The sequence below is a fragment of the Papaver somniferum genome, chromosome 8 (assembly GCF_003573695.1).
Source record: "Papaver somniferum cultivar HN1 chromosome 8, ASM357369v1, whole genome shotgun sequence".
Lineage (NCBI taxonomy): Eukaryota > Viridiplantae > Streptophyta > Magnoliopsida > Ranunculales > Papaveraceae > Papaver > Papaver somniferum.
The window spans coordinates 144142476-144159883 of record NC_039365.1 but is presented as its reverse complement, the minus strand read 5'-3'; the positions used below and the strand labels follow the sequence as shown (position 1 = coordinate 144159883).

Genomic DNA, 17408 nt, shown 5'->3' with positions numbered 1-17408 from the left:
TAATAGACGATGTTTTGTGCCTAGGGAAAACTTATTGAAAAAGGCAGATGTAAGTTGTTCATATGTCTCAATGACTCGGAGTCCAAACTATACAGCCACGACTTGGCCTTATCTTTCAGGGAAAATGGGAATAACCTAAGTTTCAAAGCATCATCATCTAAGCCTCTAATTCTTAGAGTACTACAAATTTCCTCAAAATCCCTAACATGGTAATAAGGGTTTTCATTTTCTTTCCCTAAAAAATTGGGAGCATCTGTAAGGTCCCAGGTTTCAGTTCATAGGGTGCCTCCGTTTCAGCTAACTTAATACACGAAGGACGGGTAGTCCTAGTTGGATTCAACAAAGCTTTCAAAGTTGCCATTTCTGGCGCTATCGGAGCAACAGGATTCTCTCCTCAGTCAAAGAACGTTCAAAAACAGACTCTTCAAAAGCCGGACTTTCTAGATTAAGGTAATCGAGACGCTTCGAACTACTAGGTTTCTCTTTAACAAATCTACCTAGTGCGTCTCTTTTACGTTCAGGCATACAATAGAATTTTCTAAATTGGAAGGGTAAGCAAACACAGATCAAGGCCGACTCAACCAAATCAAACCTATTGATTTCTAGCAAACAAAAAGCATGATGGCTCCACTTAGATTGTTTCTAGACCAGCTTCTAATCCTTCGAACGGGAATTCGTTACAATTTAAGCAAACCCCTCTGGAATCAATCCGAGTTAACGTAAGTTGAATAGAGGCGAGGGAAGCTCGGTGGAGCTTTGATACCCAAGGCCTCACCGGTATTACAAGGCGGCGCAGTCACGCATTCAACTTACAGAAACCGTCAAGAACTTCGAAGTATGCTTAAAAGAGTAACCAATATTTTTCGAATGACTTTCCTGTTAAGCTCGTTACCCTATCGGTCTCGTTCTAGTCAAAATTTTAGGCTTAGGTTCGCGTAGGTTACGTGTTCCTAAAGCGGGCAAGAAGAGAACGGTGATGAAATCCGAACCCTTATCTTGTATGGCCAGGCCTTGCCCTTTACTAGAAAAATAAATGTCCGTATTCAGTCCTCAACATATATGCATACGAAGGAGTCCAGTAACTCGCTGACAGGGGATTCGCGAGTGTTTAGAATCTTACCTCCCGTTCCAGACGGGGGATGAATCGGTTGTAGTCGACTCGGGCCACTGACTCCGATGTCTAGTGTACGAACCCAAGGTGCAGAGACAATATCGTAATTGTCCTCCTTCTCTGCAAACAGTTTATATTTAAAGTACCCTTCCGTAGGGTAATAAAAAAATGTCCCAAAGTCCAAAAGTCCAAAAAAATAAAGAAAAATTACAAAAAATAAACCCTAATACAGTTTTTTTTTTAAATAAAATAAACAAACCCTAAACTAAAATTGTCTTCTTTTCTGTTCTTTTTGCTTTAATCTTTAGCTCCAAGTCTTTATGAAATCACCAAACTCCTTGGCTCAATTTTCTTTATGATCCAGAACCTGTAGACACAAGATAAATACCCAAAAACATAAAAAGGACAAAAAAATAAAAAAAAAATAAAAAATCTAAAACCCTAAACAATCCGCGTCGGCGGCGCCAAAATTGATGTGATTTGTAGTGGTAAAAGTGGTTCGATTCTCAGACTTGTGAAGTATTAATTAGACTTAAATTCTAATATTAAAATAGAAAACTCACTAAAAATTATAGCAAACTCAATCAAAGATGATATCAATACTAAAAGAAACACTGAGGCTAAGATTCCACTATTTTCCAAGTTCAAAGTGATTAAACCAATACTTATATTTATGCAATTTTCTTGTTTAATTTGATTCTAAAATATTGCAACAAGTAGATTTTCAAAAGTAATAATTGTAAATACCAAGTATGAAGCATCAAAAGTCTTAAAACTAAGCATACTCCATCAAAATAGATCACAATCACTCAAATAAAAATCATATTCAATAATAGTTCAAGGCAAATAATCATATAATTATTGCAAATAAAAAGATAAAATAGAATATACCACTTTTTGTTGGAAAAATAGCTTCCTCTATCGCCTCAGCAATGGGGTTTAGCTCCTCATATTAATCATGATCTCAAATATGTGTTTGTTGCTCAAAAGATGATTAAAAGAGTGAAAAGTAATAACACAGACTGTTTGCAACAGTGTATTGGTGTTGCAAAACAGCTGTTACAATGGAACTGTTACAGAAAAACTGTTGCTTTGTCGCTGATTTTAAGACCCTAGAATAAGACTGCCCTGAACAGCTTAATGTTCTTCAGCTGTTAAACAACGACACTTTCTGCGACTGTTACCGACGTCAATGTTCTTCGCGTTCTTCTTCTTCACAGCAGCACAGCAGCAGAAACAGAGTTTGGTAAAGCTCTGATTTCTTCTTCTCTGGCTCTCCTTAGGTTCCCAAACTCTCGACACCTTCTATATGACCCAAGACATCTATTTATATCAAAAATACCGATTAAATCTCTCCCAAATCTTCCAAAATCTCTTTCCTTCTCTTCACGGCCAAGTTGCGCAATTTCTTGTTTTAGGATTTCTACGCGTTTCTGAGCTTTCCTTTTTATTCTAAACTCTTCCTTAGATAGATACAAATCTTTGGGAAGGTTTACAGCGCTTTAATCTCTCTAAAATTCCCTAAAACAGGTCACACACGTGACTTTCCATATTTTCTGTTGTGAGAAAAATCCGTCGATTGAGCCCAGTCTAATCGATTTAAACACCCATATCAGATTCCTAGACCCATAAGGAGTCTATCCTATGAAAATCAGAGGTTTAATCGACCTCAAACTCCTTCAAATCACGATTGCCAAAACTGCTCTTTAACTGCACTTTTTTTCCCGCCAAAAACCTGATTTTTGAATGTTGAAGATGGTTGCCCCCTATCCAGAGTAGGGGTGCGATTAGCAACTGCTTGGAAATGGGATGTCCCTTAGTAATTAGGTTACCCCTTATCCAAAGTGAGAGTCCGAATAGCAAATGTCCTCCGGGTGCTTTCCGACAACTTTTCGAGCCAATTTTTTCCAAAAATGTTTATTGGCCAAAAATACCTACAAACAAATAAAACACCATAATAAGTACAAAAATGAGCCCTAACAACATATAGAATCGAGACAAATCGGACACAAAAATGTGTCTATCACGTTCCTCCTAAAAACAGGGATGCTGACGAGGCTGATGACGAGGATATGCCACAGTGCTTTAAGTGTAAAGGTTTTGGTCATTTTGCAAACGAGTTCCCAAATCATAGAAAATAAACTGGTAACAAAGGTCTTTCTGTAACACTTGATGAGATGTCTGAGATCTATGATTCTGATGAAGATAGGAAATCAAGTGTCGGTCTTCTATGTGAAAACATTGATTTTGATAATTGTAGAAATACATACATAAACCTTGATGGTTTCGGTGAAAAGGAGAATCCAGTCAAGCTGGAAGAATCAATTGACCCATCCTTTGGAAACTCTGGTTGTAATGTTTCAGGATCTACTATGTGTCTAGCTGCGTTTACACCACAGATGCCTGAATACTATCCAAGTTTGACGTGCTCGTTTAGTTCTCAGAAGGGTCATGAACTATCAAGATGTTACAAGTACAAACATCAAGTGAGGCACGCCAAAAAACTTCAACGAAGAGCAAATCAATTGGAAAAGAAGCTTAAACTTGCTCAGAAGACTGCTGAGGTATGTAGGATTTTATCTTCGTTCTAAGAAGTTGGTTTCCAAAGACAAAATAAGACCATTAGAGAAGAAGGTATGGTCAAATCTATTTGATAGACAGAAGTCAGAGGATTCCTCTCAAGAGGAAAATGGTGGACAAATTGTTGTTCACCACAGAGAAAATTAATTGTGTTGTTTGGTAAATCTTGTCTCATGTGCCTGATCAAAAGAGATAAGATTGTGAACCTCTCAGGATTTAGGAATATTCTTCTTTTCTTAGTTGTTTTTCTATCAAAATAAAGTAAATGGTTATTATCGACAATTCTACTCTTTATAGGGTTTAGAATTGGGCGTCCACGAACCTGTTTAAAGGTTGCGAACCCTACATTCCTTTTTCCTCTCTGAGATCTTTTGTATCTTAAGACTGCTTGATGAGATTGTGAATTCCACTCATAAAAACCAGTTGTGTATAACTGTTCTCTAAGCATCATGTCTTTGGATGGAAAAGATGTCAATATGATTGTTAAGTCATCAATCAAGGAAAAAGAGAAATCTCCAGTAACTCCTTCCTTGAAAAGAAAGAGGAGAAATACAAGAAAGCCAAGGGCTATCTCTTCAAACTTCCATTCCGATGTTCTTGATGAGTTGAAGGAAGTAAGAAAGGAGATTAGTGAAATAAAGACTTGCGTTTTAAGATCTTTGGAAATTTAGAAGTCCCTGGTTCGACATCATCAGGCAAGTCGGTTTGTTGGTATTGACTCCTTTCTCCACGAACCTTATATTCCGATGGATGTTGACGACAAAGAGGTCGGGAATAATAAGGAATATCTCAAAGATATTGTTGCCTAGTATGTCTTCTTTTTGGCTTAGTTGGAAGAATAACTAGTGCTTTGAATAGCGATGATTGTGACTACACATAACTATTATTTTCATCTTCTTGTTTTTTTTTAGGTTTATTGGTTTTAAATTTTAAAAATATTTGGAGGATGATGGTTTGCAGTATTTAATCTTTATGATTTGTTATGTTGCAATTTGTTATGGGATATTGGTGTTTACGTCCGTGAACTATGTTGTCCCATATTTTGTCAAAAGTAAAGTCGTTCATGATTGGTATTCATGTATTGATTTAAGAATGAATATACTTTTGACATATACAAAAGTTAAGCCTATATTGTCAATTCTTTGATGGAAGATAGGTTAAAATCTTTTGTGTTCAAGGATTATGTTTATTAAATATCGTTATGCAAATAGTGATGGAAGATAGAATGAATCCTTGTGTATTCCACAGTATTGATCTTCACTGATCCATATTTTATGTAATACTGTGAGGCTCCGTAATGTGTATTATGTTGAGCATGATACAACCAAGTTGATTAATTTTTGATTAGCTTTGTTGGTTGTTCCGTAAGGTACTTTATGTTGAGCATTTTTGAACTAAATTAATCATCTTGTTTGGTTATTTAGTTATTGCTCCATAAGTTTTTTTATGTCGAGCAAAACAAATGACAATTAAATTGATTACTTTTGTAATTAGTTTGGTTGTGTATTCCAATTAGATTAATAATGGGTTCTCTTGTAATTAATCTAGTTGAGTTTTTTTTCATACTCCGTAAGATTCCTCTTATGTTGAGTATATGAAAGACTATCCTATTCTTTTTCTAATGGTTATGTTAGTCGTATGCTCCGTAATTTCTCTTATGTCGAGCATAATCAATTAAGTTGATCACTTTTGTGTTTATTTTGATTGCGTATTCCGATTAAATTAATCATTGGTTTACTTGTGATTAATTTGATTGAGTTTTTGGATATAGAAAATCATTCTCATGGTTTTTGGTGTCCAATAAAAATCCTTATTTTCTTGTGAAATTAAGGTCGCTCTTGTTGTTCCCTTAGGAATGACATCAAATGGGGGAGAGTTCTTTTGAACTTGTGCTTAATGGTCATATCTTGAGGGGTGTGCGGTTGTGGAATTTTAGAAGGGTTATCTTGTATCTTTAAACTCCTTGATGAATGCTATTAGCTTCGGCTATATAATTGCATCTAAATTAGATGGTATGTATTCTTTTTCTTTTAGTCATGAAATGTATCTTACGGAAATTTCATTATGATCCCGTTCTTATACCTTTGCCAATTTTATTGACATAAAGGGGGAGAATTAATATGTAGTTCACACTACAAATACATATGGTTTTCGGATCATTGTGTAAGGGGGAGTGGTTTCCATGTGAGATGGAGTATTGACTAAGGGGGAGTGATACATATCACCATAGTATTATTGTTGAAGTTGTGATACAATTGGACTTTGACACTGTGTAATAATACTATGACACTGTATAACAATGATCGAGACCGATGCTTTCTCAATGTTATAGCTACGGATCTTCAACAATGGTGATGCTAAACTTACAACCTTTGGGATCATTGGAGTACTTGGAAGTGATGAAGATTTCTAGGAATGTTGAAGATTAGACATGTGGAATAGGAGCTACTAAAGTTTCTTTATCTTTTTTGCATTCCATATGTATTGATAGTTTTTTCACTAAAATTGACAAAGGGGGAGATTGTTAGAGCATTGCTCGGTCGAACTCGCATGCGTTGCTATCTCAAGCATGTTTGTCAATGTTAGTGATCAAAACTATAAGTATTGATTTCTAATCTACTATAGCTAAGTCTCGGACTAGGATAGAAAGTGTAGTTGAGCTCAAGGACTTCATGGCGATTCATCATACAAGAAGAAGAACTACTCAAGGAACCGATGGAACTTCTCGATAAAAAGGTATGTGAAGACTTGAACTTATCTGTCACTCAAAAGTCTATCTACTCTATCTCCTACTTCTTGAGACAAAAAGTCGTATGTTATATATATAGACTTAGATTATACACATTTGATATTTCGAGCCGAGTATACCTCGCATATCTATATCTCGAAATATGTGTTGGTAAGCGTTTCGCTTCGACCATATTTATCTTTACCTAGTGATGAAAGTCATGATATGTTTCAATCACTTTGAAAATTGCGTTGACGAGAAATGGTGTAACAACTATATAACATCCTCTAAGAATGTTTCAATGGTTGGAATGAGAGTTTAAATTACATAACCAATGATGGACATACGTATTGTTGTGGAAACACATATGTGCATAAATCCCATCCCTGGAACCAAAGTTTGCGAACTTTGTTGATCAAGAGAAACCGGAAGAATGGCTTGTTGCCAAGTCCGCGAACTCAGTCCGCGAACTGCCGAACTTCTCATCCCGAGAAATTCTGCTGGAGTTGACAAACTAGTTGCGTGAGTACCAGTCCGCGAACTCAGTCCGTGAACCGGCGGAAAGACTTTTGCCGAGATTTTCCACTGGAGTTTGTAAACTCTGCCCGGTTGCTTAAGTCTGCGAACCTAGTGTACGAACTTAAGAAGGTTATATATCTGAAGATAATTTCTGAACTTAAACTTAAAAATACTAAGGAATGCAGTTTGCAAACCGTGGCTACAAAAGTTCATGAACCGATTCAAGTGAATCAAATCATCTTTGCTTCAATTGTGTCTTGTGTAGTACATAAGATTTCCTTGCAATTGAACAACTCTCTAACCAGTTCATTTGAGTCATTTGAACTAGTTATGGTGAAGAAGAATATGGTTGGTATGAAATGCTCATATGTCTAACCTTTTGGTTAACTATTGTTGAACCAACAATGTACACGTTTGGGTACGGTTAACAAACCTAGAAGCGTGCATTTCATTTGTGTATAACAAGCTAAGTTTTCGATCTAACGGTTGAGAAATATTAGCTTGAATCTAAATCAGGTTTTTATCTAACGGTGGATATTGTTTGCTTTATGACCAAAGCGAAACCTTGATTTGAAAGACTATATAAGGGGACATCTAGCAACTCTGTAAAACTAATCCCCACACCTCACGTGTGATACTAGTTTGCGTGCTAGAGTCGTTTCTCATTTAACCTTTGGTTTTCTTCTTCTAAAACCAGGTTAACGACTTAAAGACATCATTGGGATTGTGAAGCCAGACCGATACTACTTTTATCGTAGTTGTGTGATCTGATCTTGCATCTTCTATAATCGATTACAATCAGATTGATTGGCTTGAGATTGATATCTCCGATAGGCAAGATATAAAAAGTAATCACAAACATCTTCGTCTCATTATTTGTGATTCCATAACATCTTGTTTCGCTACCATACGATTAAGATTGTTGTGAGGGGATTGATAACTCTAGGTTGTTCTTCGGGAATATAAGACCGGATTATCGATTGGTTCCTGTTCACCTTGATTATTATCAAAAGACAGAACAAAAACTTTAGGGTATATCTTGTGGGAGACAGATTGATCCTTTGATAGACTTGTCCGTGTGAGACAGATTTGTTTGTTGTCAAAGCCTGCGATTTTGGGTCGTAGCAACTCTTAGTTATGGGTGAGATCAGCTAAGGGAATAAAGTGCGCAGTATCCTGCTGGGATCAGAGGCGTATGGAGTACAACTGTACCTTGGATCCGTGGGAGACTGATTGGGGTTCAACTACAGTCCAGTCCGAAGTTAGCTTGGAGTAGGCTAGTGTCTGTAGCGGCTTAATAAAGTGTGTGTTCAATCTGGACTAGGTCCCGGGGTTTTTCTGCATTTGCGGTTTCCTCGTTAACAAAATTTCTGGTGTCTGTGTTATTTCAATTTTCGCATTATATTGTTTTATTTTTATAATTGAAATAATACAGATTGTGCGTTAGATCATCAATTAGAGTAATCCAACCTTTGGTTGTTGATTGTCATTGATTGATCATTGGATATTGGTCTTTGGTATCGTCCAAGTTATTCCTTGTATTTGGTTAGTACTCACAGTTTTTGTTTGAGGAAATCAAATCAAGAGAAAGAGATATAAACTCGTTGATGTAATTTTAATTGATTGAGTCTTGTTGATTCTCATAAAAGTATATTCGAGTTTGTCCATACAGATTTCTAAGCGAAATATTGGATGATGTTGTTAGACCCACGCTTTTTCACTTTTGTTCTTAGATGAGAGTGATTCGGAACTCCATCTGGTGTGCTGGCCTTCATAGACTTCCATTTATAATCCAGCAGCCTACAGAACGTCCCGAGGCACACTACTGGTGATATGCTCCATTTGGTCTTTTGATGCTCCTCCTCCATAAATCACTCGCCTCCACCCTTGTCCTCTTTGGATGTCATGAACTGAATCTCGCCATACGGCCATATGAAATGAAATATGAAATAAGATTGTTAACTTTTCAAAAGGGGTCTAAATTAGATTTACACAAAAATTAGAAAACAGTGAAAGGCCACTACATGTTTATATAATAACACGAATTTTTAAAATCACATTTGTATTGATAAACTTAGAAGGTGAAAATGAAAACATCTGTTTCACCCTCTCTTTTTTTTCTTCTCTGAATTCGGTATTAGTTTCAAGCGAGCAAAACGCATATTCTTTCTAAATTTTGGCGGTTACTCACTCATTTTCGTATTCCGAAGGGTAATAGACGTATTAGCTTATAAAAGAGACCTGCTCCAGTGGTCATTAGCATTTAGATGTCTCGTCCTGCAATAGTTCCAGTTTGAGTGTTTGCTGTATACTTTCGTCCTGAACGTAAATCCTATGCGTGCAACAGTCACATGTGGCTCCTGATTGGAACTGACACGACTACTCTTATGCATCCACTTTTTTTTTTCTGGCCACCGGTGAGGTCTGTTTATGATGTCCCCAGTAGTGTGGATGCTCTAAGTCCAAATTCAAAGAGAAAGTGCTCCTATTCGTTTTGAGATGGATCCTATAGTTCTCAAAATAGAGTGAATAAAAATGGAAACATTCCAAGTATAGGAACCCATCAAAGAAAATATATGCATACATCAAAAATAAATAAGATCTGAATTAATGGAAAGAAAAGCCATAGAAGTTTGAGTTATTCTGTACATTTGTTTTTCATTTGACTCTGCAAATATATGCTCCAATTATTTCTCGGCCCTGCATAAACAATAGCCATCAATAGTTAGTGAGTTCGAATTTAAACCATTCAAGCATAAACACAAAAAATAAGCACTATTAACATTCAAAAGTCACGTATTTAAACCATTTTTTTTTGTTTGCTAAGAACCATAATCGGGGCAGTGCGTTGAGAACTTGGCTTGAGCGGTTGAAAAAAACTCTCCCATGTCATCCTCCGATAACTTTGGGTCTGCTTGGTAACTTGGAAATGGGATACCATATGCTGGATTAGGTTATCATAATTTAATTTATGATAATCTGGAAAATGATTAGTTTTAGCGATGTTTGTCTTAAATTTTATCCTATCCTGGGTTAACTTAAATAGTGTTTGTTTGACATGATATCTAGCAGTAGGTTAATATAAATAATGTTTGTTTCAAACACCCAAATCCATATAAATTAATGTTGGACATTTTAAAATAAAAATATCTAAAATTATAAATATTAAAATAAGAATTCGATAAAAAATAAAAATATCCAAAAATTAAAAATAAAAATTGATAAAAATTAATAATAAAAAACTAAATAGTACAACGACGTCGTCAATAATTATTCCATATTGCATCAGCAATCGAAGTACGAAGTTCTGACGCTAAATCTCGGTCTCTATTTCTCCCGAGTCTGGCACCTTCGTTATTGTCTTCTGGTATCCCAGGATCAGTTTCTGGTACAGTGGTAACATCTTCACCATCAAGAAACAAATCATTTATACACTCCCTGCAAATATGGTTATGGATGATGCAACAAGCTAGCACAATTTTCACTTGTGATTCATACGGATATTGAGGTTGTGCTTGCAAAATAATGAATCGCCTTTTAAGTATTCCAATAATACGTTCAACTTCATTTCGTAATGATGAGTGTCGAAGATTAAATAATTCTTTGGCATCTTTTGGGCGATTTCTCCCATACTCTTTCAAGTGATAACGAACCCCTCGATACGGAGTAATAAAACTTGGCGTAAGAGCAAAACCTGCATCTCCAAGATAAAATTTTCCTACACAAGTAAAAATTTAAGATTATATTACCCCAATAGTAAAGGAAAGAAATATTTACCCCAATAGTAAAATAAAAAAATAATGATATATATCATACCTTCTGGTACTATTAATTTATCGGATCTTGTTAAGGCTGAATCTAGTACACGCCCGTCATGAGCTGAACCTTCCCAACCCGCAAGAACATAATGAAATTGCAAATCGAATGAGCATGCTACTAAAACGTTTTGAGAAATAAATCCTTTTCTGTTCCGATAAAGAGGTTGTTCTTCCTCACTAACCATTGCCGGTATGTGAGTTCCGTCTATTGCTCCAACACAGTTCTATGTCGAATACATACAGTTTTTAATTAATAAAAATAACACAAATTAATTTTAATTAATGAAATAACGATAAAATTTGTGTACCTTAAAGTATGGATTAAACCTCGGATTGTCTCTTATCTCATCAGGAGTACAAGGCCCTTCCGGTTGCAAGAAATCATCTGCAAGTTGAACAATAGCATCCAAAACAGCATTAAAGTGTCGACTGATTGTCTCACCAGAATGTTGAAAGCGTTCTTGGAGTACTCTATTGCGTTCATTGTGACCAACGGCAAGCATAAATATCGCCACCTTCTCCTCAACTCTAACTCCCTTGCTATGGCGAAGCAACTGTTTTTCTTGTAACAATTCACATAATAGCAAAAAAACATGCTTTTCCATTCGAAAATTGTTTTGACATCGCGCATCATGTCCATTTAGAACTTCATCTACGTGAGCTGAGCCACTAAGAATTGAATCATAACATACGGTCTTCTCCACAAAGTATTGATAATAACATGCTATCAATAACGTTGTCGCTGCTGTGACAGCTACTATGGCATCCTCGTCATCTTCGGAACGAGCCATAAATAAATTATATTATGTACCTAATCATGAAAAAGAAATACAAACAATCAAAACAAAATAAATAATAAATTTGAATTTATTAAAATATTTTAATAAGTAATCATAACAAAGTTTCATAATTCGTAAATAATTAAAAATCCGATACCTTGTTGTCGACTTAAATTTGAACCTAAACATAACCAGACAAAAACTCAAAATATCCACCTAATTAATTGGAAACCAAACCATATAAATGCAAATTAAACTCAAATCATCAACCTAATCACTTATGCCACTTTAATAGTAATCGGAATAGTTAAGCTTTGACAATAACCAACGTCGTCTCCTATCCCCACTCAACGCTATGAAAATCTTTGCTTTTTTCTCATCTTCCAATAACTCTAAACCTTGCATGAATAAAAAATCATCCAGTTCTGGTACTATTTTCTCAAGTGCAGCAACTACACTTTTCTCCAGAGAAGAGTTTATATTTTCCTCTTTTTTGGTCGCTATATTGTTAACAACACTTGCCATCAAACTAATTGCTTCCACCATCCCTTCACCAGTACTCTTTTTTGTCTTTCTAAATGAACGAGAACTAGATCCTATTAATGTTCTCAGCTTTTTTTGCGGTTCAGATGTATTATCATCGCTGACATTGTCGTTTCCATACTTATTCTCTTTATGGTCTTCAGGATTCTCATTATGGTCTTCAGTATTATCATCACGATCCTCATCGACCTCATTATTATCCCGATTATTATCATCCCTAAACCTGTTATACTTTCCAGTGGCCCTACTGTCACCAAATATCATAGCTAGTTCATTATATTGTGGAAGAGACCTTGTCCTCCACTGTTTGCATTCCGGATGTTTCTACAAGTTCAAATTTATAATTTAGTTACTTAGAAATATGATGATTATATAATAAAGCTTGATAAAAGAAATTAAATAAAATCACAAACCTCGATATGATTACTCCATACAACATCAGGTGCGGTCACAATTTCTTTTCCATCATTCCAACCAAAACCACTTTGACCTCTAAGACTACTTACAACATTAAAATTTTTCTTCAAAGTTTTCATGCGATTTTTCAGCACTTCCTTATTAAAAGAAGGTCCAAAGCTTTCTTTGAATTTGGTGACAATGCTCACCCAGGCAATTTTTCTAAATTGACCATCAAGTAATTGTTTACCAACGACTTGTTCCACCATAAGTTCTATAAACAGTTGATCCATTGGAGGAGTCCAAGTGGTTCTCCCATTTGCAACACTCGATGATTCACTCTCCATAAGTTCTATAAAGAAAAGCTAACACGTGAAAAATAAAAACAAGAGTCCAATCAATAAAAACAATAGTTGTTCTGTATGCCTGCTCAAGGTTCGTATAAGATGATAAGTGTGGATACATGAATACACTAGAGTATTACCTAAGATCAGACATGTTTCAGATGTTAAGGAACGTAATTGAGGAGTAAGTTTTATCGCCTGGTGTACATGTGGTTGAGGGAGAGCTAGTAAACAAGACAAGTGAGTCTCCATCCCTAACCTAAATTTCAAATGAGTGGATGTTGACGGCAACAGATTCACTTGTCAGGTGGATACTTGCATCTCTGAACAGAAGTAGAGCACAAAAAACGTATACACGTATAAATACTGACAGTGGTACTAAAACGTACATGATTGTTAGTTCGTCAATGTGAAAGCTAAGTCTTCCATCGTATGGATCCGCAGAAGATGCGTTAATAAGTAGCCAGCCATATCTATAGGAACTGCTGGTTTTAATATACCCACTAGGATGTGAAAAGTAAAATTAGTGATCTGTAAGGATTATATGCTAGCATATGAACTTTCCTATTACTTAATTAGCTTCCAAATAATTACTTATCATTATAATACAGTCAATATGGACGGCATTCTTGACAGATTTCATGTCGTCTAACTTGAACGTAGCAGTATCAAGCTTCATAGGCCATAGTTCAACACCATGTCCACCACTAATCTTGGTTTTAGCATCTTTCATAAACAATCATCTAAGTGAGAAACCCACTAAATAAACAATAGTTAACCATATCTTCATTACCAATCCCCGTATCATTTCACACATATTTTTGGAGTTGTGTTTAGAGATGCTGGGTAATTCATCAGGCTGGTCAACTTTCCTACATATAGTTAAAAATAAAGACATTATAGATACCCCATCACCTAAAGCATGATTAACTCTCAATACTAGACAATGAGTAAGACAATGGGATTCTGGTGCACACACGTTGGTTTCAAAATCCAAACCGAGCCTAGTGTAAATTCAAGATAACGGACTATTCACTAACAAAAGTAACAAAATAGGATGCATATATCGGAAAAAATAAACTGAAGCATTCTAAAGTTGAATGAACAATAATGACAAGCCAAACACATTTCTCAAAACTAATGGAAAAAAAAACATAAAATTCCCATTGAGGAATTTTATCAAACGCCTATGGACTAGTGACCGTACTTTCGAGTTTCCAATCAAATTTTGACATAGTAACACGTGAAATCATACCATTCTCGTAAATCATAGATATCAACGATTAACATATTGCAATTTTTAGGGAAAAAATCAAAAAAAAAAAAAAAAATTGATAATGGCTTCAACAGAGGAAGAGAGATATTGTACCTGGTGCGATAGAGGAAAAGAAGAACCACTGTAAACAGAAACGAAAAAATAAATAATCAATTCCGTAATGAAATATTGTAATCAGTAATAATAATAAAAAGACTTACCTGATATTTCTATGGAGGAAGAAATGGGAAGCTTGAAGAAGTAAGTAGAAGAGAAAGGTACTTATAAACCCTTCGTGAGTTTAACAGTGGAGTCTGTTACACTATTCTTGGCTAGGAAAAGGGGAGAACAAGTATACAGGAGAATAGTATAATCCTGCTTTTTTGGCGTTCGAAAATCACGGAAGGTTTTGATATCCCAATCCATGGCAAAAATATGCGGGAAACAAACACAAAATAACCGTTTTTATAGGGATAACCCAACCTAGGTTGGGATATCTTGGTTGCCAAACTCTCCCTTTAGCTTTCCTTTAATCCTGATTAAACTTAGCATATGTGATCTTTATATATAAAAAAAAAATCAATCGAGAAAATGGAACTAAAGAGCCACGGAGTCCTCAACGAATGGAATTTCTCAACTAATTAGTGAAACTGCAGAAGAAGAGCTTCTCTCCTCTAAGGGGATCACTTGCTAACCTAATGAACTGGGTGTACGAAAGAAGACTTCTTTTCTTAATATGAAAGTCGGACGGATTATACACACACCTTAGAAATGGGTTATAAGAGATGGAAAAATCAACTTCCTTACAAAAGTTTTTGGCTTGTCAAATTAAGGACTTCTGCGGTGAAAAAATCGCAGGATTGGAGTTCGCTTTTTGCAGTACATATACAAACTTAAGTGATGAAAACAAACAGAAAACCAACTTTTTCCACCGCTAGTAGCAACACAACGTAATCATGGAAACATACTACCTTATATTAGCCCTTATGAGTTCCGCGCAACCATTATCAATGCCAAGTTTATACACTTATAAGCGAACATGCAAAGGTATCACCATCATCCACAAACCGAAATAAAAAAAAAGAAGAAACAACAACCAAATATGTCAAATAACATGATTTCACTATTGTATGTATATGTATGTATACCTTGCATAAGTTTATTATTATGAATGCAAAGTTCTAAAATAGCCGATATCGATCCTCACGAGCTCCAACTGCGGCAGCCATAGATCACACTTCTGAAGTTTATGCAAAACAAACACGAATGAATTAAAGAACAAAAACCTAAACGAGAAAAACAAAAGAAAATAAACCAAACCCTGAAAGAGAAAAACCAACACGGAAACAATGGGATCTGACATCTGCTCAAGTGCATTATATAGAGAGTAGAAAATCCGAAAAAGAAAGCGTTATTTTGGAAATAATATTAACTGAAATCTAAAAGATCACATAATTTTGGATACACAATATTTATTTTGCTAAATAACATCCTTGTGGAAATAATTGCATCCAAAAAGATTTCTAAGCATCTTTTAGTGCCTAATAAAAGAAATTATTTTAATTAATATCTCAAATTTACATAATTTTGAACCGGCAATATATTTCTGAGGTACTGTAAAACACTCAGATCCGTTGTGCGAAAGTTATTGGAATCACATCATATGTGAATGGTACTGGCCCAGGGATATCTTATACACGCATAATTAGGACAGAACAATCGGACAGCAATACTAACCGACAGGGAGAAGACATGCAAAAGAACCACACCATGAGGAGGCATATCTTTTCATTTTCTAAAGTGATCAACTGCTTATTAACCACGGTAGGCAAAATCAAGAAATTGAATATATCCTAAAAATTACATTGATAGCGTTAACTCAAGGCATGAAACGGCGGAGTACCCATACACAAAAACCGTGTTTATTACCTCAAATCATTCATAAATTTCAAATCAAATCATAAGTAAACAACAAGAAAAATAAATAGAGTAATTTACCATATGTATGACGTCACATCATATGCCAGAGCGATGGCAACTGAGATCTTGGTGCTCTTATAAAAAATATGAGATCTGGGTACCAGCTAATACCATCTCCTCACATAGCGCCACCCGCGTGAATCAAAATTTCCTGCCATTAGAACCCTGCAAAACAACACGAAAATTCTTGAATTAAGTTGAAGCTAATAGATTCCAGAAAAATAAACGATAATGGCATGAGAAAAATTAAAAACCGAAAAAGTCAAGATAATTTCTATATATTTCATACGGACAACAACAGCGAGAACAAAAAAAGCAACACCAAAGAAACAAATAGATCAAACAATCGACTACATTTTTCATGGATACATGTAGCTAAAGAACATGGATACCGGCAGCAAAAGAAAAAACAATAGGATACCTGCAGCGAAAGAACAAACAATAGACACGCAAAAGAAAAAACAATGGGGTTTGGCATTTCCTCCGACGCTATACATAGAGTTAGACTGTTTTTGAAAAATGTTAATCAAATCCAAAAATATCTACGTATAATTTTAGCAGATTTTGCTTGTTCATTCTTGACTAATCCATAAATAATACTACTATATTTAATAACTCTAGTTTAAACTTTTTGAGGAAAAAACAATAGGAAGGTTTTAAATAATAAATAAAACTGCGGATTTGTTTTTCAATATACTTCAACCATCACCCGAAAGATAATATTACCGAGATACTTCCCTATATACGCCTACCTTTGGAATATAAAAAATATACTATTACTTTTAACATATCTTAATGTCTAAGAATATAAAAAATGTTATCTTTTTATGGAAGGAATATATTTAATTTTTCTGTAGAATTTTTTAAATCAGGAAATAATACCACATGCAATTAGCGCTCGCAACTATTTTTGCACACAAAATATTTAAACATATTTTCATTTTTTGTATGAGCCTGTTTTTCTGTTTGCATATACTAGTCAATATTTGCTTCCATTTTTCTGTTTCGAATTCTAACGATTATGTATTTTTTTTGTTGTCGAACAGGATCAATAATAAAGTTATTCTCAAGAGAGACACATCGTACGATCGAAAGGTTAGTACCCACGACCAATCTAATCACTTTTTCTAAAGTTTCTCATCATCAGAAGTGTAATATTCATTGAGAATAACTTATTCGTTAATTTTAGTTTGATTTTAATTGATAGAATGACGTTGTAATTAGGAAATGGGAGATTCGAAGACTTGTAACAGGACATTGGACATTTATTTTAATTTATTAATCTTATGATCAATGATGTGATTGATTTCTTGATTACTTTTGTGATTGATGCATGATTAATTTAGTTTTTGTGT

At 35.1% G+C, this 17408-nt stretch overlaps 2 protein-coding genes across 7 annotated transcripts; both read right to left on the bottom strand.

Moving 5' to 3' along the window:
• Positions 1–10115: 10115 nt before the first annotated feature.
• On the bottom strand, positions 10116–16621 carry LOC113303579 (putative nuclease HARBI1). 6 transcript variants are annotated; one of them, XM_026552625.1, is made up of 10 exons: positions 16475–16621; positions 16072–16218; positions 15222–15313; positions 14295–14608; positions 14188–14215; positions 12492–12826; positions 11693–12402; positions 11065–11567; positions 10755–10980; positions 10116–10656 (listed from the first exon to the last, which is right to left on the bottom strand). In XM_026552625.1, exons 8-10 carry the CDS (start codon positions 11545–11547, stop codon positions 10202–10204), a joined length of 1164 nt encoding a protein of 387 aa, XP_026408410.1. In that variant the 5' UTR covers positions 11548–11567; positions 11693–12402; positions 12492–12826; positions 14188–14215; positions 14295–14608; positions 15222–15313; positions 16072–16218; positions 16475–16621; the 3' UTR covers positions 10116–10201. The 6 variants fall into 6 exon arrangements, with proteins under 6 accessions (XP_026408410.1, XP_026408406.1, XP_026408407.1 ...); XM_026552621.1 differs by having other exon boundaries at positions 14295–15313; XM_026552622.1 differs by lacking the exons at positions 11693–12402; positions 12492–12826 and having other exon boundaries at positions 14295–15313.
• On the bottom strand, positions 11824–12821 carry LOC113306134 (uncharacterized protein At2g29880-like). The gene is made up of 2 exons (XM_026555109.1): positions 12492–12821; positions 11824–12402 (listed from the first exon to the last, which is right to left on the bottom strand). The coding sequence occupies exons 1-2, from the start codon at positions 12819–12821 to the stop codon at positions 11824–11826; spliced, it is 909 nt and encodes a 302-aa protein (XP_026410894.1).
• Positions 16622–17408: the final 787 nt, after the last annotated feature.